The sequence below is a fragment of the Cetorhinus maximus genome, chromosome 1 (assembly GCF_964194155.1).
Source record: "Cetorhinus maximus chromosome 1, sCetMax3.hap1.1, whole genome shotgun sequence".
Taxonomy (NCBI): Eukaryota; Metazoa; Chordata; class Chondrichthyes; order Lamniformes; family Cetorhinidae; genus Cetorhinus; species Cetorhinus maximus.
In genome coordinates, this window is record NC_135879.1 from 11185661 (window position 1) to 11213136 (window position 27476).

The 27476-nt window shown below is 42.4% G+C and overlaps 2 protein-coding genes across 7 annotated transcripts in view; one reads left to right on the forward strand and one right to left on the reverse strand.

Moving 5' to 3' along the window:
- tbck (TBC1 domain containing kinase) overlaps window positions 1-7048 on the reverse strand; it is a 194763-nt gene extending 187715 nt beyond the window's left edge. For both annotated transcript variants that reach the window (XM_078531467.1, XM_078531620.1), the window contains exon 1: window positions 6915-7048. The gene's annotated coding sequence lies outside the window, so the exon portion shown is untranslated. The remainder of the gene's footprint in view (window positions 1-6914) is intronic.
- A 147-nt stretch (window positions 7049-7195) lies between these two features.
- The window catches only part of aimp1a (aminoacyl tRNA synthetase complex interacting multifunctional protein 1a), a 61852-nt gene continuing 41571 nt past the window's right edge, over window positions 7196-27476 (forward strand). Inside the window, exon 1 of one of the 5 annotated variants that reach the window (XM_078531951.1) lies at window positions 7196-7313. In XM_078531951.1, the coding sequence (XP_078388077.1) occupies window positions 7312-7313 (2 nt within the window). In that variant the 5' untranslated portion in view covers window positions 7196-7311. Of the gene's footprint in view, window positions 7394-12668; window positions 12785-22368; window positions 22507-24393; window positions 24483-27476 lie in introns of those variants that run through there. The other 4 variants (XM_078532018.1, XM_078532099.1, XM_078532178.1 and 1 more) reach the window with 4 other exon arrangements.

A 27476-nucleotide genomic window follows, 5' to 3' on the forward strand; every position in this document is an offset into this window, starting at 1 on the left:
TTCCCAGAACTCCATGTTTGAAACCTTCTAATCAGGTGTCCGCCACTGCAGTAGCACTGAAACAGTTCTTATCAAAGTCACAAATGGCATCCTATTGACAAAGGTCCTTCTCAATCTGTCTTCAGCCTTTAACATCATTAGCTACACTATCTTTTTCCAATGCCTCTCCACCATTATCCAACTAGGTGGGCATGCACTTGCCTGGTTCCGATCTTATCTATCCAGTAATAGCCAGAGAATCACTTGCAATGGCTTCTCTTCCTGCTCCTGCACCTTTACCTCTGGAGTTCCCTAAGGATTTATCTTTGGCCACTTCCTATTTCTTATCTACATGTTGCACCATGATGACATCATCTGAAAGCACAGCATCACATGTCTGCTGATCTCACTACACCTTTTTTGATCCCTTGGCTAGCTAGAACAAAGCCACAGGTCTTCAGGTTGCACCACAAGTCTGTTCCCTAGCCACCAATTCCACCCCTCTCCCTGGCAACTTTCTAAGACTGAACCTTAGAGTCATGCTTGAACCAGAGATGAGTTTCGGACAACATATTTTCACCATCACCAAGACTGCCTACTTTCACTTTTTAAAAATTCTTTCATGGGATGCGGGTGTCACGGTCAAGGCCAGCATTTGTTGCCCATCACTAATTGCCCTTGAACTGAGTGGCTTGCTAGGCCATTTCTGAGGGCAGTTAAGAGTCAACCACATTGCTGTGGGTCTGGAGTCATATGTAGAGCAGACCAGGATGGTAGATTTCCTTCCCTAAACTATATCAGTGAACTAGATGAGTTTTTATGACAATTGATGATAGCTTCATGGTCACCATTACTGAGACTAGCTTTATATTCCAGATTTTATTAACTGTATTTAAATTCCACCAACTACTGTGGTGGAATTTGAACTCATGTCCCCAAAGCATTAGCCTGGCTCCCTGGATTACTAGCCCAATGACATTACCACTAGGCAACCAGCTCCCCTTTACTTTCAGAACATCACCCAAATCTTCTCTTGCCTCAGCTCATCTGTTGCTCAAACTCTCATCTGTGCCATTGTTACCTCTAGACATTACTATTCCAACACACTCCTGGCTGGTCTTCCATTTTACACCCTATATAAACTTGAGCTCATCCAAAACTCTGCCCTCTGCGTCCTAATTCACACCAAGTCCCATTCACCCATCAGATCTGTCCTCACTGATCTAGTGGCTCCCGATTTAGCAATGCCTCGATATTATAATTTTCATCCTTGTTTTCAAAACCCTATCCTACCCTATCTCTGACTCCAGCTCCACTACCCTTAAGAGATATCCGGGCTCCTCCAGTTGTGGCATCTTGTGCATCCACAACTTGAAACACTCACCATTAGCACCTGTGCCTTCAGCTGCTAAGGCTCTATGCTCTTAAATGCCATCCCTAACTTTCTCTTACCTCCTTCGACACTCCTTAAAATCTACCTCACTGACCAACCTTTTGGTCATCTGTCTTGATATCTCCTTATGTGGCTTGGTGGCTTTGTTTGATAATGCTCCTGTGAAGCATTTTGGGGATCTTTACCACTTTAAAGGCACCATATAAATGCAAGTTGTTGTTGAGGTCCATAACCTTTCCTGAACAAAAACCCGCAGCCCCATTTTCATCTTCACAAAGCTTCACTGGCCTCCTTTAGCTCAAAGGATCCATTATAAGATTCCCATTCTTGTCCTCAATTCTTTTCATCACCTGAATCCACTCTACCTGTGTGACCTTCAACTAAAGGTCCTTCAATTTACTCTCTGATCCTGGAATTCTGGCCTATTTCTTGCTCCAACTCTCCCCAGTTCATCATTTTCAGGTGTTTCCTTCAGCCCCTTTCCAAAGTCCTCCCAAATCACAAGCTCCCATCCAAATATCAAAAACCTCTTTAAAGCTCTATATTTAAACCACGCCATTGCGCTAACCAACTCATCCCCTGTCCAGAATACAATATTCAGTAATGCACACTTCGTACGATCCAAGTGAGGAGCACTGTATAAACGTACACTGGTATCATCACCAATTTCAGATGCAATTCCTAACATGTTCACCTTCTACCCATAAAGCAAGATTCCAGATCGCTGCTGAATACAAACTGGAATTTAGGCTCAGTTAGTTTTTCAATACAATTGTCTTGCCTGTAAATGGATGCCCTTCTCAATGTCATTGCTGAGCTGAGAACCAGAATTGTACCTATGACTAATCAGTGTGGCACTTCCCGCTAAGCTCTCAATTCCATTGAGAAAATATCATACGTTACTTTCCAAATATAGTCACTTCACTACCTAATTTGGCACATCTTCACTAATACCAGATGCTGTTATCTCAATTAATCTCTTCAGCATCACTGTCACAGCTTAGTGAGAAACATTGCAAGAAACCCAACAGTCACGTCTAAGTGGAGAATTCCAAACCAGTAAACTAGTTTGTTCCAATCTCACTCATTCAGATTCCATCAGAGGAACAGGTGTAAACTCAGTGTGGAGCCCCACCACTGAATGTCACCTTCTGTCGGAGAAAGCAGATCAAATATAGGAATCTCTCAGAGCAACTAAGAGAGGAAAAAAACATCAGAAAATTTATCTTAAGTGATTAAAGAACTTGCATCCAGCATCTTTCGCATTCTCAGGACCTGGCCTAGCACTCCAAAGGCAGCGAAGGACTTCGGGATTCTAACCATGGTTGTTTTATAGGCAAGTACAGCAAGCCTGGAAAATCAGCAATGAACTAATCCATTTCAGTGATGTTGCTTAAGGGACAAATGATGGCCAAGACACCGCATGTACACCCCTGCTTTTCACTGAATAGTGCTACAGAATATTTCAGAAGGTTATGGGGTCTCAGTTTATCATCTCATCTGATATACAATACGTTCAACAATGCAGCAGTCCCTCTGCACTGCATTGGGTCTAAAACCCTCAACCTTCTGATTCTGGAGCAAGAGTGCTCCAACTGAGACAACTAGCCCGGGTAGGCAAATATTTTCCTCCTCAGTTTAAGAGGAAAATTGTTACAAGAAAATCACACTGATCATGTAAATACAATCAATCACAATGCTCATCAGGCGTGAGTAAATTACGCCCATTAAGAAAAAACACAAGCAACTTGGGCAAGCCACAATCAATACAGCACAAAAAAACAACTCGTATAACTGTTATGCTACAATATCTAGATTGAGGATAATCGGTGGAACTTCAGATAGTAAAACAAGAGAACTGGGCATTCTTCGAAGGCTGATATCAGCTTACAATTGAAGAACTAAATTACAGCAGCCAATTTGCACACAGCAAAATCCCACAGACAGCTAGGAGATATTGTTCAGGCAATTAGGCATTTGTGATGTGTTTGGCCAGAAGTAGGTGCGAAAGCTACCCTGCTCTTATTCAAATACTGTCCTGGTATTTTTTTTACACATCCACCCAAGGGGGAAGGCAAGTATAAGGTCTCATCTGCAAACGGCACCATCAGCAGTGCAGTGTTCCCTCAGTACTTTGTTCCCTCAGTACTGCACTGAATTGTCAGACTAGATTATGCACTCAAGACTCTGAAATGGGCCTTGAACCCATGATCGTTTGTCTCAGAAGCAAGAGTGCACCCAAAGTCAAGGCTTTAGAGGAATAAACAGCACACCAGGGCAGTCCAGTTTTAGGTCAATGCAGAGGGAGTGGTCAAGGATGACAAAGGGGAAAGCAGGGCAAGAATAGTTATATAGAAAAAGCCAAGGATGGGAAGAAAACTTTAAAAGAGAGCAGCAGCAACAGATGCAGTGAGGAGCTAGGAGAGTATTAGGGCAAGTAAGGAGAGTTTAATGAACAAGGTGAGAATCACAGAAAGTGAGAGAAGGATAGTGAGACACAAGCTGATATGAGAGACCAGTTTAAAGTCACGCTTAGAGTTCAAGGATTCAAAGACGAAAGGTGGTCAAGTGACAGAGGGGAAAAAGTCAAATCAGGGTGTGACACCAATGGAAGCGTGACCTGAGAGCTAGTGCACCTCAGTTAGGCCGACATGGAAAAAAAACCCCAGAGACAGAAAGCTCTAAGACCATAAGACCAGGCAAAACTGTTAAGAACGGCTGAGTAAAGAATGAGGGACACATCCATAATGAGACCAAGAAAATCTGGAGAAGCAGTCCGGAAAGCCTGTACTGAATTCATTCATATTAAAGGAAGACTCAACCAACTAAGTTAGTCATTAATCAATATAGAAGCCTAATGTACTCAAGTCCTTGAAGTACAATTCAGGGTTAGTCCAGGTTTGGAACTAAGGGAGTGGGGTACCCCCAAGCGTACTAACTTGTAAAGTATCAGAACGGATACTTGGTGGTAAAGTTCTTAATTTAGGAGGAGAGGTTTGCATTTTACGATTGTAAAAATATCTGTGATGTGGTGTTACAGAGGTACACCAGATTGCAAACCATAGAATTATTCAGCACAGGAGGCTGTCAGCCCATCTTACCTGTGCCAATTCTTTAAAGAGTTAGACAATTAGTTCCACTGTCCTGCTTTCCCCCTCGCCCCATTCTGCTATTTTTCCCATTGTTATGTAAAAAGTAAATCCATAAAACTACTTTTAAGTAAAAGAAAGTAGATGGGGCCATAGTTTCAAACTAGTAAAAAGGTTAATTTATTGAATAGATGTCCTTCTTTTGCATGGAGTAACTGGCCCCTGGCTAGGTAAGCAGAAGTAAAAATCCAGGAAACATGTCAGAACCAACTGGATAATGAGATGCAGACGGAGAATTATAGAGTCATAGAGGTCTACAACACAGAAAAAGGCCCTTCGGCCCATCGAGTCTGCTCCGTACCTAACTATTCTAATCCCATCTTCCAGCACTGGGCCCATAGCCTTCTATGCCATGGTATCGCAAGTGCACATTCAAATACTTCTTAGATATTATGAGGGTTTCTGCCTCCACCACCCTTTCAGGCAGTGAGTTCTAGATTCCCACCACCCTCTGGGTCAAAGATTTCTTCCTCACATCCCCTCACCTTAAATCTATGCCCCCTGGTTATTGATCCCTCCTCCAAGGGTAAAAGTTCCTTCCTGTCTACCCTATCTATGCCCCTCATCATTTTATACACCTCAATCATATCCCCCCTCAATCTTCTCTGCTCCAGGGAAAATAACCCCAGTCTATCCAATCTCTCCTCATACCTAAAACTCTCCAGCCCAGGCAACATCCTGGTAAATCTCCTCTGCACTCTCTCTAGTGCAATCACATCCTTTCTATTATGCTGATTCCAGAACTGCACGCAATACTCTAGATGTGGCCTAACCAGCGTTTTATACAGTTCCAGCATAACCTCCCTGCTCTTATACTCTATGCCTCGACTGATAAAGGCGAGTATCCCATATGCCTTCTTAACCACCTTATTTACACGTCCCGCTACCTTACGGGACCGGTGGACATGCACACCAAGGTCCCTCTGATCTTCGGTACTTCCCAGGGTCCTGCCATCCATCGTGTATTCCCATGCCTTGTTTGTCCTGTCCAAGTGCATCACCTCACACTTATCCAGATTAAATTCCATTTGCCACTGATCAGCCTATCTGACCAGCCCGTCTATATCCTCCTGTAATCTAAGGCTATCCTCCTTACTATTTACCACCCCACCAATTTTCGTGTCATCCGCAAACTTACTGATCAGCCCTCCTACATTCAAGTCCAAATCGTTTATATATACCACAAACAGCAAGGGACCCAATACCGATCCCTGTGGAACCCCACTGGACACGGGCATCCAGTCACAAAAACTCCCCTAGACCATCACCTTCTGCTTCCTGCCACTCAGCCAATTCTGGGTCGCTGAAGTCCAAGTAGACTATGTTGAATGCATTGCCCTCATCTACACACCTGGTCACCTTTTCGAAAAATTCAATCAAATTGGTCAGTCATGGTTAGACTGCCTGGCCTGTAGTTCCCTGGTTTATCCCTTCCACTCTTCTTGAATAACGGCACCACATTGGCTGTCTTCCAGTCCTCTGGCACCTCTCCTATGGCCAGAGAGGTATTGAAAATAATTGCCAGCGCCCCTGCTATCTCCTCCCTTGCCTCAGTCAACAGCCTGGGAGACATTTCATCCGGGCCTGGAGATTTATCTACTTTCTAAGCCTGCCAGACCATTTAGAACCCTCTCCCTTTCTATGCTAATTTCTTTAATTATATCACAGTCCTTCTGCCTGATTTTCATACCCACGTCGTCCCTCTCACTTGTGAACACCGACACAAAGTATTCATTTAGAACCCTACCTACGTCTTCTGGCTCCACACACAAATTACCACTATGGTCGTTAATGGGCCCTACTCTTTCCCTAGTTATCCTCTTACTCTTAATGTACATGTAAAATAACTCTGGATTTTCCTTTATTTTACCTGCCAATGTTTTTTCATGCTCCCTTTTTGCTCTCCTAAATTTTAAGTTCCCCCCTACACATTCTATACTCCTCTAAGGCTTCCGCTGTTTTGAGCCCTCGGTATCTGCCATAAGCTTCCCTTTTTTTGTGGGATCTTGCTGAAAAGATGGAAGTATGAGCAGAATGGCCTTCCCAATCCACAACAACATGTAGAGTGCAATGTTATAGCAAGCAATTAAATTGTCCTGGAGGAGATGGATGCAGGAGTATGCAAAGTCACGGCCTGTTCAAACAGATGCTCTTCAACATTACCACAGTGTCGTTCTTGGGCAACAACTTGCATACCATAGTGCACAACCTGCATTTATATAGCGTCTTGAACGTAACAAAACATCCTCAGGGTATTTTACAAGCCTTATCAAACAAAATGTGACACCACTAAGTATTTAGAGTAAAGAAGGTGGTGGACGCAACCACCAACAGCCTATCCCACAGGTGATAGCAATTCAATCTCATCCCTCAGCACAACCCCAGCTCCTTACCGCTTGTCTCTCCCCGGCAACCAGCGCGTCGCTGCGCACCGGTGCACACTGGGTGTTGTAGTCCGGCTCCGAATTCAGACAAATCAGCCCTCAGGACCAGTGGAACTACAGATTCCACAATGCGCCGGGCCGACGCGCCGACAGAGCGAGTCAAGCCCCCCTCCCCAAGCTCTCTTCCCTCAGGTTGGCCGCGCCGCTTTAAAAAGAAATGACACCCGAATGACAAACATTTCATTTTTAGCAGAGGGATTTTTTTTTTTTGGCCTTTCTACCCCGGTGAGATTGAAGAGGTGTTAGGCCGTGAGGAGAGGTTGTAAAGGCCCCGGGTGCAGACAGGCGGGTGTAAGGCAGTTGTGGAGGTTGCTAGGTCCCCTGGCTGGTGGACGGTTGGATTTTGATGTGAGTTCCCCGCGGCGCGGCCATCAGCACTTTGCGGGCTTTGATGGGCAACTGGCTGCTTGTTCTTCCTAACAGACACGGTAGAGCTGTTGGAGGGGTTGGCTGAGGGGCGATGACAGGAACGCACCGTATTTTGGGGTGGTTAAACACGGGGTGGGAAGGGAATGACTTCGTTTCTCCTCACGCGGGGCTCGGGGACATATTCGGAGAGAATTCGCCCCCGCCCATCGCACCTCCTCATCTAATTCTCCACCTCACCGACCCCATCAGCTCATTGTCCCCCTTCCCCTCATGTACCCCCCTTATCATTCTGGCCCCTCCCCCACCTCCTGCCTCACTCCTCCCCTCCACCCTCTACTATCCCGTTATCCTCCCCTCCCCCGTCCTCCCCTCCCCCTCCCTCCCCCCCCGTCCTCCCCCCCCCCCGTCCTCCCCGTCCTCCCCCCCTCCCGTCCTCCCCTCTCCCGTCCTCCCCTCTCCCGTCCTCCCCTCTCCCCTCCTCCCCTCTCCCGTCCTCCCCTCCCCCCTCTCCCGTCCTCCCCTCCCCCCTCTCCCGTCCTCCCCTCTCCCGTCCTCCCCTCCCCCCTCTCCCGTCCTCCCCTCCCCCCTCTCCCGTCCTCCCCTCTCCCCTCTCCCGTCCTCCCCTCTCCCCTCTCCCGTCCTCCCCTCTCCCGTCCTCCCCTCCCCCCTCTCCCGTCCTCCCCTCCCCCCTCTCCCGTCCTCCCCTCCCCCCTCTCCCGTCCTCCCCTCCCCCCTCTCCCGTCCTCCCCTCCCCCCTCTCCCGTCCTCCCCTCCCGTCCTCCCCTCACCCCAGCCCCCGTCCTTCCCTCCCCCCCTTCTCGTCCTCCCCTCCCACCCCACCCCTACCCCTCCCGTCCTTCCCCCCTCTCCTCCCCCCTCCCGTCCTTCCCCCCTCTCCTCCCCCCTCCCGTCCTTCCCCCCTCTCCTCCCCCCTCCCGTCCTTCCCCCCCCGTCCCCTCCCCCCCCCGTCCCCTCCCCCCCCCTTCCCGTCCTCTCTCCCGTCCCCTACCCCCCCCCTCCCGTCCTGTCCCCCCCCCCCACCCTCCCGTCCTGTCCCCCCTCCCCACCCCCACTCCTGTCCTCTCCCACCCCCCCACCTCCCGTCCTTCCCCCCCCGTCCTCTCTCTCTCTCTCCCCCCCCCCCTCCCCCCCCCCCCGTCCTCTTCCTCTTCCCTCCCGTCCTCCCCCCCCCCCTCCCCCCCGTCCTCTCTCCCCCCCCTCCCCCCCATCCTCCCTCCCCCCCGTCCTCTCTCCCCCCCTCCCCCCCGTCCTCTCTCCCCCCCTCCCCCCCGTCCTCTCTCCCCCCCTCCCCCCCGTCCTCTCTCCCCCCCTCCCCCCCGTCCTCTCTCCCCCCCTCCCCCCCGTCCTCTCTCCCCCCCTCCCCCCCGTCCTCTCTCCCCCCCTCCCCCCCGTCCTCTCTCCCCCCCTCCCCCCCGTCCTCTCTCCCCCCCGTCCTCTCCTCCCCCCCTCCCCCCCGTCCTCTCCTCCCCCCCCGGTCCTCTCCTCCCCCCCCCCCCCGTCCTCCCTCCCCCTCCCGTCCTCCCCTCCCCCCCCCCTTCCCGTCCTGTCCTCCCCTCCCCCCCCCCCTTCCCGTCCTGTCCTCCCCTCCCCCGCCTCCCGTCCTGTCCTCCCCTCCCGTCCTCCCCTCCCGTCCTCCCCTCCCGTCCTCCCCGTCCCCCCCCTCCCCGTCCCCCCCCTCCCCGTCCCCCCCCTCCCCGTCCCCCCCCTCCCGTCACTCCCTCCCGTCCCCTCCCCTCACCCCTCCCCCTCCCATGTTGGCCCACTCCCCCTGTCCCACTCCCTATCCCCCTCACTAACCTCAGCCTGCATTTAGATAGAGCCTTTAACCTCAAAAGCTAGTCACATTGCTCTACAGACGGTGGTAAGGGTCCTGAGGTAAAGATGGAGGGATTAGAAATGGGGGAATGATTAACTAATGTGGCTACAGAGGTCAGTTTTTAGGAGGGAGTTGTGTAAAATAGACTTGCATTTATAGAGCCTTTCATAACCATAGGCACCCCAAAGTGCTTTTTACAGCCAATGAAGTTTCTTTTTGAAGTCCAATCACTGTTGTAATGTCGGAAATGGAGCAGCTAATTCGCCATAGCAAGCTCCCACCAACGTGATAATGTTTGGTTAAGTTGTATTTTGTAATGCTGATTGAGGGATAAATATTTTCCAGGATACCAACCCCTCTTTGAAATAGTGCAATGGGATCTTTTATGTCCACCTGAGAGGTCAGACAGGGCTTCAGTTTAGTATCTCATCCGAAAGATGGCACCTCTGACAGAGCCATACATCCTCTGTACTAGATTTTTGTGTTCAGGTCTCGAAGTGGGACTTGAATCCACAACATTCGGACTCAAGAGGCGAGAATGCTACAAACTGAGCCCGGGTTAGCCCTATATGACACTATAGTGTGGAATATTGATCCTAAGTGGCTGAAAGTACAGCCTTTCAATGATCGTTTAGGTGCAAAGGGAACTGCCTGTGTGGTTGAACCATCACTGGAGAGGTTAAAGATTTAATGGCAGTTGATTATATTTTGCTTTTTCTTGCAGTGAGAACAAAGAGGGAAGAGAGTGAGTTTTCATTGAAGAGTTATGGAGGCTGATAGTTTAACATTTTACACACACAACTTGTGTTTATGTTGCACCGAAGGTGCCATGAAAAGCAATGGGATAAGTCAGTAGATATGCACTTTTAGTATTACTGATTGTAAGACAGATGTTCATGACGCTGTGTGGACTCTGTGCTCTTCTTGATATGCTGTCACGGCAACTGTCATATCTACCTGAACAGGCTTAAGACAACGCTGTATCTCACTTAGTGCTGCAGTGTCGTATCACTCGATATTGTTTATTCAGGAGATGTTACCACTCCATGCTTCCATTATTGCAAATGCTGTGGGCCCCATCTTTAGGGATCACTTCCAGTGGAACAGTTTTGTGATACAGTCAAACTGCTGATATTCACAGTTTACTACAGAGCAGGTTTGAAGTACTGGGCAACTGCAAAAGTGAGATTTTCACATGCAGTTATTTAAAAGTCTTAAACGTGACTGGAAAGTAACTTAGCTTATCTGTGTGAAGTTGCCCTGAAGGTGAATTTGTGACTTTACATGTCTAACTACAAACCTTTCCTGATGTTGGTTGAAGATCAGCAGAGGTCAAGGATGTGAAAATCACATTGATATTTGGCCTGCCTGTCATCAGAATAAAATGACTAGAGTGCCAAACATAGGTTCGGGTTAGAGACAGTGAACAAAACCACTACCGGGTTGGATTTCACGAGAGATATGTATGCCACTTCACTTATTTCAGGAGGCAGCAATGTTGTATAAATGTTGTATTAATTCAGTTCCATTATGCCATTGAGCTGATTAATGTGTGGTTTCCCTAATATCATCAACAATCATTGTTTAAAAGCATGTATTTATGTTTTCACTTTTTTAAGTAGCACTTAAGTTCTTTACATGTTTATTGTTTTGTACTCACTTACAAAAATGCCCTTTAAATATAGTATGTAAACCTGTGATTAGTTCAAATTGTACCAGGTTGTTCTACTGTATTAAAAACAGAAAATGCTGGAAAATCTCAGGTCTGACAGCATCTGTGGAGAGAGAAACAGACTTAACATTTCGAGTCTATGAATTCTTCAGAGCTAAAGAAAGGTAGAAATGTGATGGATTTTATACTATTTAAGAGGGGGTGGAGCAAAATAGAAGGTCAGGGATAGGCAGGAGCTAAGGAGAAATTTGACAAAGATGGCATGGACACAGGACAAAGGGAGTGTTATTGGTAGCGTTAAAGACTAAGGAAGGTGCTGATAATGACATAAAGGTAAGACAGCAGAATGTGTTTGCTTTTATCTTAGTGTTCTATTGTATTGTTGGCTGTAAGTGGGCAACTGGTAATTATGGATAGTAACTGATAATTGTGGATAGTAAGTGGTCTTATTATGAGTTGGATCCCAACTTTGTGAAAATGCTGATTCTTTGTAGTCATCTGATGGACAGAAGAATTAGAATTTGACAATGTAATTTAGCTATGTTTGCTATTATATGGGGAGATTCAGCTTGTTAAATATACATGGTTGAAATTGCATTAGTAAATATGCATTGACTTTATTATTTTGGGGTTCATATAAATTAAATCATTTGAATAGTCCTGAAAGATTCAGTCAAAATGAGGGAAATACTAAGTGTGATGCCCCAGGTATCACAGATGAAACGCTATTGTTTCAAATTTATAAGAGTAACTTGGACTCAGGTTCCCAATGAGCAAGAAGGGGCAGTGGAATCAACAGGAACAACTCAGAAATTGGAAAATTGTTTGCATAAAATATGTAAGTGGGCAGAGCAATAGCAGATGAAATTGAATGCAGGCAAGGGTAAATTGCAGTGAATTGGAAAGAAACATGAGCAACCCATGAACTTAATGAATGATGTTGACATATATAAGTGAAGGTGTAAAAGACCCATGTTTAGTAAACTCATTACTACTTTCCATTGATTGGAGATGTCGAACAATCAACAAAGCAGAAATGTTGAACGACAGTCAGCTAAAGTCATGATCAACTTTGTGCTTTGGTCACCGCATATTTGGAGATTCGAGTTCTGTCCTGGTTCCTGTGACTCAAGGCTTCCTGTGACAAAAGGGAGATGTTCAAACATTGGATTCAGTGCAAATAAGCACTTCCGAACTGTCCCCTAGAGAGAAATGGGCTTTTCAGTCATGAGAAAAGGTATCTGAGAAATCATCTTGTTGAAGTATATAATAATAAATGGTGTGTAAAAGGCAAATCTGGAAAATCAATTTAGAACGTGGAGTACAAGAAGGGACCATAGGTTCAAATGAGTAAAAAGCAAATTTGATACTGGAATCAAGGAATTAATCCATTGACTGGATCCTTGGATAGAGTAGTGGAGATGAAAACCCTAATTGTTGAAGATGCAGTTGAATGCAGCAGTGGGGGAGCTATAAGGGCTTTCTAGATTGGATGAACTACATTGACTGGTGACCTTCCTCATTGTAATTATCTTCTGAAGGAAGTTTTTCATTTTACAGTGACTTGACTGCCAATTTGCACTGAAAGACTTCTAAAATATCTTCACTAGAACATTATGAAGTTGTCATTTGCCAGCCAGAATCTGGCTGTAGATTGATATGACTGGTACCATGTTAGGAATTAAGTTTCAGATAACATGAAACTATTTATAGACATGCATATGTTGCAGTCCTGTTGGAGTTGTCTTGCTTGTGAAAGTAACAGATCCCTTAAATATTGTTTGGAAAAATGATTTTGTATTTGACTCTGAATGGTAGAATAGGTGTTTTTGCTGGGAACTGATGAACAAAACGTTTTGTTGTGACACAACATACTGTAATGTTAAAGAGCAACATATAAGTCTCCAATCAACAAAACTCCTGGAACTTTTACCGTATTAGGTAATTAGATGCTTTTGCTTGTGCTGTGGTAGAGTGCAACCTTTTCTGCATAAAATCTGATCATTTGTCAGAAAGTCAATGTGAAAATAAGCTTCAACAAATGTTAAACTTGTTTTCTAATATAACGTATGATACTTTGTTATAGATGAAATCAAATAGTTGGAAATAATTTAGTGCATTAGTTTTGAAGTTCGAAAGAGGAAAGTTAAGCTGATGCACTTTATTGGGCGTTAAATCCTGAGTTTACGCTTTTGTTGTCATCATCATGCTTGTACAATTTTTTATTAAAACCATAGGGTATGGCTGTAACATTTATTGGTCATTAAACTATTTAAGGGTTGAATTCATATTGTAAGCATATGGTCACAGATTTAACCTGAAATAGGGACAATTGAGTAATTAGTGTTCTGCAGATTTCTTTATGTATATTCAATAATTTGGAATATTCTGAATTATTTCTTTGGTCAGAAATACATTGTCAAAGTTTTGCTAGATGCCAGTAATTGATCTTTATCTTAGCTTGCACTTCATTTCTTAATGTAATGTTATACTTAATGCAAGTGAACAAGTAAAACATAAAGATTTCTTTTAATAGTTCTAGCATTTTAAGTTCCTTGTGAATGTGGTTCAATGTAAGAATAATGCCTCCAGTCAAGTGTAGGAAGCAGAATCAATATAAGGAAGTAATCATGATTACATTAGATTTATCTAATTATGCATGATCAGAGAAGACTAGAATTAAATTTATAAAGAGACAGTATTTGCATTAATTTTTGTTTATGGAAGAAGTAAAAGTGCTGGCTTCAGTAAAGTTTTGCTGTCACGAGCAGCTTAGGACCTTTATTTGATGTGGTATTTAATGCAAAGGATGGCAAAAATTAAAGACCAGCGCATGCTTGAATTCATGTCTGCATGTTGAACAGATCCAGCAGCTGTTCTGTGACGCCAGAAATCTGCACAATTGTGCACCATTATATATACATGGTACAGCTCAATAATTGGTGTCATGCTGCTTGTGTTTTCTGTGTGAAAAATCCTCAGTTAGGTTGCAGAAAGCAAGAACTGTTTATATTCCAGAGCTGCACTAAAGCTTTCAACTTATTGGTAAAACTCACCTACAGTCCCAGCTTCTAAGATTTACTCTCAGAATTTAACTGTTATTTCCAGCTGTAATCTTGAACCTCATGACCTCTTTAAAAAAAAAATGTTATTAAATGCTATGAAGTTGGTTTAGTGAGTTCATCCAGCTCAGGTTTGATTATCCTTCTCTGCTAAGTTAGCTGATGTCAGCCAGAAGGCTGGGAGGGGCATTAGAACTGGCATCAATCCATGGGGGAGGAGGGAGAAACTGCCAGGCTTGCTACTTTTGATTGCTATCCTGTTGATATTTAGTGAGAATAAAATTGGCTTCAACCGTGAATCGACTTTGGCATTTTTGTCCGCAAATTAATTTGTGGTGGCATCGTGGACTTGACTCCAGTAAGATTGTTTTAGTACAAATAAGCTTTTAATATTTTTCTTCGAGCACTGGAAAATTCCATCATTTTGGTGCTTATGGGACCACATTTATTTTTCCCACAGGAGCCAAAATGTCTGTATTATGAGTTCCCTTTAAATGGCTGTTATGTCGCTTCTTTAGCTGGGCACTCTGTGCTCCTGCCTTTCCTTAAATCCATAAACCACCCAAAATCTAAAGCTAATTTTATATTACTAATGTATTCTTCAGTTGCTATCTCCTAAAGCTTAAGTCTCAAATAGTTAGTTGCTACCACCGAGTTAACGTTGACACCAAAACTACTAAACAGAGGAAGAGTGACACAGTTATATCCTCCTTCTGTGGGATAGCCTACAGTACAATCGGACATCCTGAGAAAGCAAAGTGATTATATAAATATAACAATATAAATATAATGACTTTCTTTTAGATTGCAGCTAGATTTCTTGAATCATTTTACTGAGTGCACGTGCAGATTGACAGTGATGATTTGACCAGTGCACATGATGCACAAATGACATGATGTTACTTCATGACAGCACTGTTGCCTGGCCAGTCTGAAGCACCTACTGGTCCCAAGAAGACTGGTGTAAGTTGCGTAGGCTGGTTTAAATAAAACTGGCTTCTGGATCACCTATTTTTTAAAAAAGGTTGACAACGTTGCAACTGATTATTTGAGACTCATGCTTTGGGAGGTAGCAGCTGAAGAATGCATAATTGATATAAAATTAACTTTAAATTTTGGGTGACTTATGGATTTAAGGAGAGGCAGTAGCACTTAAGTGCCTAGCTACAAAAGTTACAAAATAACCATTTCAAGGCAGCTCCAGAGCTGTGGAATTTTCAGTCTACAGTGTAAAGTTGTGGGTGGTCAAAGCAGGAGGGAGGCAAAAATAGCAGAAAAACTATTAACCAGAAATACTGATTACCATGCACGTCTGGATTGAATGAGGGCACAGAAGAATGTATAAATGATATACTCAACAGAAGCGTTAGAATTTTTAAAAATAATTTTTAAAGTGAAGAATTAGAAGAGGAAATAGAGACATTAAATACATTTTTATGGATTCAAAGTAGTTGTTTGGTAGTACAGAACTTGAGTATTGCTGAAAAAAGACAAAATTTGCTAAATAATCCTCAGTGTACTAAGAATTATGCTGACAACCAATTTAAGATTGTCAGTTGGGCTTGCAGTGTGGCGCATTTGCGTGTACTGGAAGCTACATATGTTAATACACAGGGCCCTGTTCTTTGCAGACAGAAAGAACATGTACACACATTGCTCCTGTTTCAGCTAGACAAAATAAGTGGCAGCCATTTGCTGACTCATTCCTCAGGGCAATTCCCTGAGCAATCAGGGTCAAGCTGCCTGGTTTAAATTTCAAACAATGCTTGGCAGTTAACTGTCAGTCACCATCACTGATGCATTCTCCATGGCAATGCCTCTATCAGTCAGAGTTCACTTGCCAACCACTCAGCATTCACTTCACATAGAGTATAAATTGTTGTTTCCACCTTATATTGGTATTCTTGCGAAGTGTCCTGATGAATGCAAGATGAAGAGGATTGAAAATACTTGATTTGTGCACAATCTAAATTATGTTTAAAAAATACATACAAAACATTAATAGGTTAATGGGGTTAGTCTAATTTAAGTTTAACTTTCAGGAACTTTAAAAAAAAAAATGAAAATAGTGATCATACACAATGCCTTTCTGAAACTAATGAAAAATAAACCTTAAATTTAAAAGTCACTGAATAAGTAGAAAATAGCAATGAGGTAATTGATTTGAAGTTTGTTTTTTAGAAGTGGATCAAAATTGTAGGCCTCCCCAAAAATCTATCTACATGGTAAATGTGTCACGTGAATTAAAGTTATGCCAAGCATAATTTAAGTATAACTATGCACTATTTTGGAGGTACCATGAACTGGTAAGGTCAAAAGAGAGAGAAAGCCAGTCTAATCAAAATGAAAAATATGTGAGGTCATTTCAAAATGCTGCTGATATGTGGGTTATTCAGTTACAGTACCATCCAATATAAGTCACTACTCAGTGTCCCTTTCCTACCCCCACCATAGCAATCACTTGTTTTGATTTCACTCTGCTGTGAAGACACTAACTTGCAGTTGGATGTGTTCCAGCATGCCTGGACAGTGAATATTAGCAGATAATTTGATTATTGTAGGTGGGGGAGGAAGGAAAGACATCACTGATAAAACACTGTTTCCAGAAGAGGCCATTGGAAAGTCTGGATCCGGAACAATGTTGTGTTCAGTCAGGCACTGAAGCTATTGTATTGCTGCCCCTACTCGGCTAACTCCACAGATATTGAAGCTGCGAGCTTCCTAGTCTGAATGGATGAGTACACCAGGCGTTGCATTTGCTTACTGCCATTATGGGAGTTGCAAATAATGTTTTAAAGGCTAATGTGCTTGGTGAACTGGGAAATTATTCAAATGCCTCATTATTGCTGTAGTTTCAAATCTGATTTTATTCTTGCAAAGCAAGAAGATTGAAATGTAGAATGGAGAGAAGCATAACAGAGTGACTTAATTTTTAAAAATTGTTCTTGTGGTTTAATGTGTTTTGAGGAAAATTATGCTTATTAACATCTTCAAAGTGATGTTTAATTTGAGAACCTGCAAAATTATCCGTCTGTTTGGAGGTACTGCAAATGTATGATAGGCTGATAATATAACAAGTAGTTTAAATTGGTGCAATATTGATGATCTGCCACCAGATGACACTAAGACATTTAAAACTATCCTCGAATGCTTACAGTTTGCTTAAAGCATCTTGGAGGGAAAAAAGGTTACTGCATCAACTTTGCATTTTGACTCTAAATCCTGCAATAGACCTGAGAGTCAGAACGGGCTCTTGGTTTCAAACCCTGGATCTGACTGTGTCAATTTGAATGCTTTTGTAATAAGTATTTTTTTTTTAAAGTGTTTTGACAGTTTTGTGAAGGTTTGCTTGCCATGCCTATTTAAAAGCAGCTGAGGCTACTAACATCTTGACAGACTGGACAAGATGCTAACAATGTACTGTTGTATCTGTGTAAAAATTCAAATTTTTAGTGGAAAAAGCAGGATGATGGGAGCTGCCAAAGGCACATGAAATAAATTAACTGGACCATTAGAAAATGTGAGAATGAGGGATGGGTGACAGTTTCGGAGGGCACTTAACAAATTTCTAAGGAGAAAACAGTTACAATACGTGTGTGATAACAAAATGCTGGAAATACATTGCAAATCAGCCAGCTGTAAAGAGTAATGACAAATTATAACGTTTATATTTACACTTCATCAGATTTAGAACATCACTATGGAGTGGATGATCCATCTCAGCCTGCTCTGGAGGTCCTCAGCATCACAGATGCCAGTCTTCAGCCAATTCGATTCACTCCACGTGATATCAAGAAACGGCTGAAGGCACTGGATAATGCAAAAGCTATGGGTCCTGACAACATTCCGGCAATAGTACTGAAGACTTGTGCTCCAGAACTTGCCACGCCCCTAGCCAAGCTGTTCTAGTATAGCTACAACACTTGCATCTACCCAGCTATGTGGAAAATTGCCCAGGTGTGTCCTGTACACAAAAAGCAGGACAAATCCAACCCGGCCAATTACCGCCCCATCAGTCTGCTCTCGGTCATCAGTAAAGTCATGGAAGGGGTTAGCAACAGTGCTATCAAGCGGCACTTGCTTAGCAATAACTTGCTCACCGATGCCCAGTTTGGGTTCCGCCAGGGCCACTCGGCTCCTGACCTTGTTACAGCCTTGATTCAAACATGGACAAAAGAGCTGAACTCCCGAGGTGAGGTGTGAGTGACTGCCCTTGACATCAAGGCAGCATTTGACCGAGTGTGGCATCAAGGAGCCCTAGCAAAACTGGAGAGAATGGGAATCAGGGGGAAAACTCTCTGCTGGTTGGAGTCATGCCTAGCACAAAGGAAGGTGGTTGTGGTTGTTAGAGGTCAGTCATCTCAGCTCCAGGACATCACTGCAGGAGTTCCTCAGAGTGGTGTCCTAGGCCCAACCATCTTCAGCTGCTTCATCAATGACCTTCCATCAGAAGGTCAGAAATGTGGATGTTTGCTGATGATTGCACAATGCTCAGCACCATTCGTGACACCCCAGATACTGAAGCAGTCCATGTCCAAATGCAGCAAGACCTGGACAATATCCAGGCTTGGGCTGACGAGTGGCAAGTACCATTTGTGCCATACAAGTTTCAGGCAATGACCATCTACAACAAGAGAGGATCAGTCATCAACCCTTGATGTTCAATGGCATTACCATCACTGAATCCCACACTATCAACACCCTGGGGGTTACCATTGACCAGAAACTGAATTGGACTAGCCATATAAATACTGTGGCTACAAGAGCAGGTCAGAGGCTAGGAATCATGCAACGAATAACTCGCCTTCTGACTCCCCGAAGCCTGTCCACCATCTGCAAGGCACAAGTCAGGAGTGTGATGGAATACTCCCCACTTGCCTGGATGAGTGCAGCTCCTACAACACTGAAGAAGCTGGACACCGTCCAGTACAAAGCAGTCCGCTTAATTGGCACCACATCCACAAACGCTCACTCCCTCCACCACTGACGTATAATAGCAGCGGTGTATACCATCTACAAGATGCATTGCAGGAATTCACCAAGGCTCCTTAGACAGCACCTTCCAAACACACAACCACTACCATCTAGAAGGACAAGGGCAGCAGATAGATGGGAACACCACCACCTGGAAGTCCCCCTCCAAGTCACTCACCTTGGAAATATATTGCCATTCCTTCACTGTCATTGAGTCAAAATCCTGGAACTCCCTTCCTAACAGCACTGTGGACGTACATACACCACATGGACTGCAGCGGTTGAAGAAGGCAGCACCTTCTCAAGGGCAACTAGGGATGGGCAATAAATGCTGGCCCAGCCAGCAAAGCCCAATTCCCATGAATGAATAAAAAACCATTTTTACAGGTGCATACTGACCTTTGTATTTCTAGTATTTTCTTTTTATTTCTGATTTTGAACATTTGCAGATTTTTTCTTTTGTTACGATTATGGCACATTTTATGCGTGGACTGAACATCTGGTTCAAATTTTGAGCAAAATGCTTATTTTCTTGAAATTTCAAATTTCTACATGGCAAAAAATTAGCGTTTGTTACAGCATGAAAACTATCTCCTGCAAAGAAAATTGTAGGGTGTGTATCAATGTTTATAAGTCACGAACACCACTCTACATGTATAGTTTTTTAAAAATATATATAAGCCCTGGTCTGTTGTACCATAACATTTCAAATTTCCCATTGTTTGTGGTCTGCCCTGAATACTTCCATTCTTTCCCCTTTCAAACCACAAAACAAGACATTTCAAGAGAATCAAAGGATTTGATTCAGATTGGTTAATTTTAATCTTAACTGTATATGTTGCAATAGCGTCTTTTATTTTAACACAAAATAGTTCTACTGTTCCTTGTTTTCATTGATTACATAGAAATTATAACACTGAAATTGGCCATTTGGATCAAGCAGCCTGAACTGGTGCTTATCCTTCACATGAGCCCGGCTCCAGTGAAAATAATAGCCTTAACTTACCAGACTATCAATTTTCTTTCGGAACTCTTTAAGGGCTTCATACAGTTATCACAATCTTGAGAAATATGTCCCTGCTAACTGCTACCCCATATCCAACCACCTTCAATGTCCTTAAACATCTTGTTGCCTTTTAAATCCATGTTCATCTTGCCCACAACTCCCTGATGGTATCCATAATATCACCTGCCTCCATCCTTACCGTAGTCAATCACTTCTGAAGCCCTCATCAATGCCTTTGTCAAGTCTAAATTCAATTACTCCAATGCTCTTCTGGTTGGCCTCCCATCCTCTACCCTCTGTACTTCAGCTGCTCTGAAACTCTGCTCTCCATATGCTATGTCGCACCAATTTTCATTTACTATCACTCTGGCTTTGGTGACCTTTATTTGCTCCCAGTCCCCCAATGCCTCCAACTTAAAATTCTCTTTGGGTTTAAATCTCTCCATAGTCCTGCTTTTCCTAACTGTCTCATCCCTCTCCAGCCTCAACCAACCTGACCAATACTCAACCAATTCTCCATTCCTTTCACTCTGGCCTCTTGTGCATCCCTGCCTTTTGCCCGTTATTGGTGGCCATGTCTTCAGCTCCACTTAGGAATTCCTTCTTCAAACCCCTTTGTCTCTTCCTTTCCCCCCTCCTTTATGATGCTCTACCAACTTTTTGGCCACCCCTCCTATGTTCTGATTTGGGTTTGACTTGACATTTTTTAAAAAATACTCCTTGAGCTGTTTTTCTAAATAGATGACAAAATATGATGTAAGTCATAATATGTTAACTCTTCAAAAGACCTACAGTGAGATCATTTATTTTGCTGTGTTCATATTTTAAGTTTCCAGTGTAACTCCTCATTAGAACTGATTTCAGAGAAAGAGCCATATCTGAACTGTTAACCTGTCTTTCACTGCCATTGTACCATACTTTGGGAGCGGATCTTGGGGGAGGAGACAGCAGCCTAGGTTGATTTTTATGGAGCTTGGAAAAACAGTTCTGCTCCCCCCAAACCTTCAGAAATAGAACAAAACTAACCCCATGGGCTTCTGTGCCTGTGTCGTGCATATTACACCCAAGTGCCCTTCCTGGCATACATGGTTGTAAGATCACGATCATCAGATTAAAATCGTGTCTTCTTACTCAAGCCAGCAGTCTGGTCATCCAGTGCTAGGCACAGGGTAGAATTGAGTAAGCTGCAGCAACAATGGGCACATCCAGATTTACTAGAATGGTACGAGGAATGAGGCACTTCTACCATGTGGAAAAACAAGAGAAGCTGAAATTGTTCTCCTCAGAGCGGAGGACTTTTAAAGGAGATTCAACAGAGGTGTTAAAAAAATTTCTGGAGTTTTGATAGGGTAAATAGAGTGAAACTTGCAGGAGAGTTGGTAAACAAAAGATGCAAGTTTTAAATAATTTGCAAAAGATCAGAGAGATTAGTAGCTTTTTTTTTCCACAGTGAGTTATGATGAGATGAATTGACTGAAAGGGTGGCGGAAACAGATTCAGTGCTGACTTCAAAAGGGAATTGGATAAATACTTGGAAAAAGAAAATGTTGCAGGGCTATGAGGAAAGATCATGGGCACGAGACTGCCTGGCTAGCTCAAAGAGCCAGCACAGACAGGATGGGCAAATTGGCCTCCTGTGTTTTATGATTTTATGCCATGCTGAACCTGGTATCAAAGAGAGAAAGACTTGTCTCTACTTAAGGTCAAATCACTTATTCAGGATGTCCCTAAGTGCTTCACAACCAGTGCAGTGTCCCATGAACAGCAGTCCTAATCTCATGAGCCTACCCAATTTGCATAACTCCTCTTCAACTACCTATCTAACCTATAGTTAAATATTGGAATTGCTTGTGCTTCATTCACTGCCTCTAGTACACTCAGGCTTTCTCCCAATTTGTCCTAATACTCTTATATTTAATCTTATCTCTACATCCCCTTGTTCTAGATACCTCAAGCACCGCCAGCAGTCAATTCCAATTTACTCTGGCCTTTTGCTTCATACTTTAAATTTCTATCAAATAGCCTTGTAACCTCCTCTGTTCTAACAAAAACAACCCAAATTTTTCCTTTTTGTTAGTTGATTTTTATATTTTGCCTATCTCGATGATTGTCAAGTTTGCCAATCAGTTCAATTTCTTGAAATCTTATGTTTCAATATCTTTTTACAGTTGGTTGTCTGTCTTTAAACTGCACTTGAATTCTTCTCTATTAGATTTATTTAAATTTATCTTGGGATGAAGCTCCTGGTACAGAGCAGTGTTCTATAGGAATGTAAATTCAGAAAACTGGCGCAGAGGCCATCCAATTTGGTGTCCTGACTTTCCTATCAAATTTCCCTTCTATACTATATAAAACTAATGATTAAATACTAAATCCTTTAGTACAGGTTATAGCAAACTTTTTGCTCTAAATTTTAACTTAGGTTTAATTTTTTTAATCCTAGGATGAAAACAAAATGCAGAACCATGAGCAAAAAAATACAGAACCATGAGCATTTGCCTAACAATCTGAGCTGATCTGTAGCACATGTGGTAGTTGGAAAATAAAACTGTATCCTGCCCTTAACAGTTGATTGGATCTACCTTTCAAGGTGCACTTTATTCTCTTTTTATTGTCAAAAGGTTTGTTACTCTCCTCTTCTAACATTACAAAATCATTCAACTTGTTATTAATAGAGCCATAGATCTTCCAACTTTTTGACAGCTTGATCAAAATCAGCATTGCACCTACTGCGTTGTAGTGTTGAAGTCCAATTTATGCATAATTTTTGTGTTAGTCTTCATATGTAGCAAATTTAGATATAGGTTCAAATTCCAAATTGTCTGAAGGGGAAAACATCTACATCATCTGAAGTGCTTCAGTTTGAAAGATAGAGAGTTGTTATGCAATCATAACTACCTTTTTAAAGTTTAATTTTCTTTTTAAAGTTTCTTTGTGATGATAGTAATATTTCTGCACTTGTGTTAAGTTATCATTCATATTTAGGGATGGGCAACAAATGCTGGCCTTGCCAGCAATGCCCACATCCCATGAAAGAATAAATATTTTGTTAAGTACATCTGTAATAGGAACACATGGACACATCTCAAGAGGAAGTCTGACATCACATGAGCTTAACACTGGCTCAGTACAACTAGCCTGGTGTGAAGTGCATTTGAAAAGTATTTGGAAATTGGCTGGATTTCCTTAAACCTTAAAGCTTTAAACGGCATGTGCCAGATTAGATGCCCTCTTAATATATTAATTAAGCACTGGGAGAACAAAGCTGTTTGTGTGCATTGTGTTTGCACTTGCTTTCCTTCTCTCAGGACCATATAAATGCTATTTGCTTAACTTCAGATGTTAATTTCCTCTCCTGAATAGATGTGCTTTGGTTATTTCAATCCATGATAGCTTTCCTGATTGTAGAAGTCACATAAAAGCTCATTGAAAGACACATATGCTTTTCAAGATATTTCTTTATCAAAAACATACTAACTGTTCACTTATTTCATTGCTGTTTGTGGAATCTTGCTGTGTGCAAATTAATAACAATGTTGCCTACAGTTATAGCAATTTTTAAAGAATACTTAATCGGCTGTAAAACATTTTGTAAGGTTCTGAGGTCATGAAAAATACTGTAAATGCTAACATCAACTTTAAAAAGTACAGATTACAATGCCTCCCTCAGATTGAGGGACAGTCTTAGTTTCCAGAATTTACCTGGTTGTGGGGATATGACCCCAAAAATCCAAAATAACATAAAGGAAATGATGAAGTGAGATGAGATGGTAATAACCCACCCCAGTCCATTGTTACATGAAATGAATATCTGATATTTACTAGGATTCATGGTTACAAATCTACAGTGGACTTGGGGGAAGTCAGACATTTTTAACCACAGCAGCCCCCTACTGTGCTGCAGATACCAGGACATAAGAACAAAAAATATTTGTGTGTAAAGTTTACGCCTTAAACTTTTATATTGCTGCATATTGTTGGTTTTAAAAGAGGCAAAATAAATAGTGCTCGATAAATTCCAGAAGCACTTTTGCTCATGAGGATTCGGTAACTCTCTCACCGTGCCTGTTAATTAATGAAAGGAAAAGTGCTGAGTCTTGGTTGCTAAACTTGCAGCCTTGTGTAGCTTTTCTCTCTGAAGTGTGCCATTATAGCAAGGGAACGAGGTGGACAAAAGTGCAACGTAGTGCAGTAGGGAGCTCAGTGCAGCAAGCGATAGAGCTGACTCTGAATCAGCTTGGGACCATTTCCCCGCAATAAGGTAAGTTAATAAGACTTTGACTGTGACCACCCCCCCCCCCCCCCCCCCCCCCCCCCCCCACCCCGAACCACGATACACATTGTTACCTTTTCTCATTGACATAAAACAAGCTCAATTTATGAATGCCTGTAAAGATTTAGAACAGAGCATGAGAGGTTTCATTTACACAGGATTGTGAATATGTAGAATGCAATGCTAGAGTTAGCAATTGAAATGGAGATCATGTCATTTGTTACAGATAGGTTGAATAGGTGGTTGGAAGAAAGAGGGATAACTGGGGTATGAGGACTGGATTAAGACTACTGGTCATGTGAAGGATAACTGACAAAGCCATTGGTGGGTTGAATACCCTGTTTTTTTTGTAATTTCTATGTATTTGTGAAGTCCCATTTTTATAGTGCTTTGCCAGTATACAGTTTTGTTTACTGGCTCTAATTTTGAAAAGTTGACCAACCCTGCTCCATAAGAAAGCAAAGAGTCAGAGAATCATTACGGCATAGAAAGAGTCTATTCAGCCCATCGTGTCCAGGCCGGCATTCTGTGGAGCAACCCAATCAGTCCCATTCCCCTGCACATCCCCATAGCCCTGCAAATTTATTTCCTTTAAGTGTCCATACAATTTTATTTTGAAATCATTCATCATCCTCATAATGCCCAGAACTCTTGCTCAAACTTCAAATCTGTGTCCCCCAGTCCTTATATGATCAGCTAATGGGAACAGCCTTTCTTTGCCTACTTTATCGAAACCTGTGATAATCTTGTATATATCAGTTAACTCTCCCTCAATGTCCTTTTTTTATTCATTCATGGGATGTGGGCATTGTTGGCTTGGCCAGCATTTATTGCCCATCCTTAATTGCCCTTGAATGAATCTGTACAGTGTATAATTTTAAAGTTTGCAGATAATATGAAGCACAGAAATTAGCAATCCTCATTACTAATGAGGATAGTAATATACTTCAGAAGGATATAGACTGATAAAATGGGCAGACACATGGCAGATAAAATTTAATGGAGAAAAGTGAGAGTAATATGTTTTGGTAGGAAGGATTAGAGACAATATGAACTAAATAGTATAATTTTAAAAGGGGCATGGGAACAGATCGGTTATGTGCACAAATCTAAGTTCAGTAAGCTCTTTTTTGAAAAAAAGCAAATGGGATCGTTGGCTTTATTGTTCAAGGTATAGAGTGCAAAAGCAAGGAAATTAAGATAAACCTTTAGAAAACATTGGTTAGGCCTCAGCTGGAGTATTGTGTTCAATTCTGGCCGCCACTGCTTTGGAAAGATGCCAAGGCTTTGGAGAGAGTACAGAAGAGGCTTACTAGAGTGGTACTGGGGATAAGGAACTTCAGTTATCTGAAGAAGCTGAAGTTTTCTTCTTACAGCAGAGGTTAAAAGGGACTTTGATAGAAGAGATCAAAATGCAGAGGGTAGGTAACCAGGGGAAACTAATTTAAGGGATTGGCAGAAAAAAAACAAGGCAAAATGAAAAATTTTTTTACACAGCGAGTTAGTACGTTATGAATGTACTGCTTGAAAGTGTGGTAAAAGCAAATTCAATGGTAACATTTAAAAAATAATTGGGTAAAGATTTGAAGGGAAAAATTTAAAAGGGTTACTGGGAAAGAGGAGTGGGATTAATTTGATAGCTCTGCTAAAGAACTGGTACAGGCATAATGGACCAAATTGCGCTGCATCATTCTATGGTTCTATATGCAATTTGTGCTGTCTAGAATATTCCTTTCTTTTGTCCTCTGACAAGAGGCGAACAAGTAAGACCACTGAAAATAGGCAACATTTAATGTAGAAAAATCTCACCAAGCTGGACAATTGAGACGCATTGAAGGTGGATGCTGTGGTTGAGCATTTCAGAAGCTGCAGACAGTTTGAGGAAGAATAATGCAACAATCACAGAGAATGTCATTTGTGACTTTGATTTGGGTCATTTGGTGCTTTGGCAGTGACAGAGAACTGATTGGAGAGGTTTAGACATGCAATTAGAGGAAAGATGGCACAGATTTGGGAGGTAACACAAGACTGAGAGGAAAGAGGTCTGGGACAAGATTGTAGTTTGCAAGATAAAACTGAGATTTCTCCATGGTGATGAAGCCATTGAAGCAAGTATTCTGGGATATCAGAATACATTTGTTACCCTGATTTATTTTTATAGCCTTTAATCCAGTAACTATTCATCATAGTTTGTTTTAAAAAGTATCAACTAACTCAAGTTTGCAGGGCTGCAGGGAAAAGACAGGTGAGTGGCACTGAGTGCATTGCTCTTGCAGAGAGCCAGCACAGACGCAATGGGTTGAATGGTCTGAGCTGTAACCATTCTATGATTCTAATGAGAATCTGTTGTGTATTTGCTATTCTGAGAGGGCAAAATGTTTCAATTAGTTTTAAAGTTTTACTTGAAGGTGCTTAATTTTGTAGTTGTTCCCAAGTGTGTGTTGACTGCATGACTAGCAACTTCTGTTATTTACTTATTAATTTTTGTGTTTGAAATTCTCTCACACAGATCAAAATGCCACATTTTGCTCTAAGCAGGGGCACGATTCAAATCAAAGTACATATTGCATCAAACTTTCAATAAAGCAGAAAATGCTGGAAAAGCTCAGCCGGTCTGGCAGCATCTGTGGAGAGAGAAATAGAGTTAACGTTTTGAGTCCGTATGACTCTTCAGCTCTGAAGAAGAGTCATATGAATTTGAAACATTAACTCTGTTTCTCTCTGCACAGATGCTGCCAGACCTGCAGAGTTTTTCCAGCATTTTCTGTTCTTATTTAAGATTTCCAGCATCCACAGTATTTTGCTTTTATTTCAATAAAACAACCCTCCTTTACAATTTAGAATTAAAGCAGTTATGTACTTGTACTTCAATAGGTTTCATCTTTCATTCTTATGGAGTAATAGATTTTCCCTTGCCCCATCATTTTTCTGTTAATTTTCTTCCTCGTGATCTTCTCCTCTCCTGAGGTCAATGATCCCTCACGTGGCTCCAGTGAGAGTTCTGGATGTTTTCTGAAATGCTACGCAGGTGGCTATTATTCACATAAACTATTGCAGTAGGTGTAGACTTCTTCTATTTCTGCCTGCTTTAATCACCTTTATTTAGGATTTTGTTATCCAAAAAGTACAGGAGCCTGAAAGCATACTTAGCCTAAGAAAGATGTGAAGCAGTAGCAATGAATTCTGTCTCTTTACTGCTCCAAGTTACACCAGAAAAGTCACTGAATGTTCCTAAAAAGCATGTTGACACCATGATAAAAAGGATTATCCAGAGTTGTTCTGTTCATCCTCATTTGTTCTGTAAAGCAATGAAGCAAA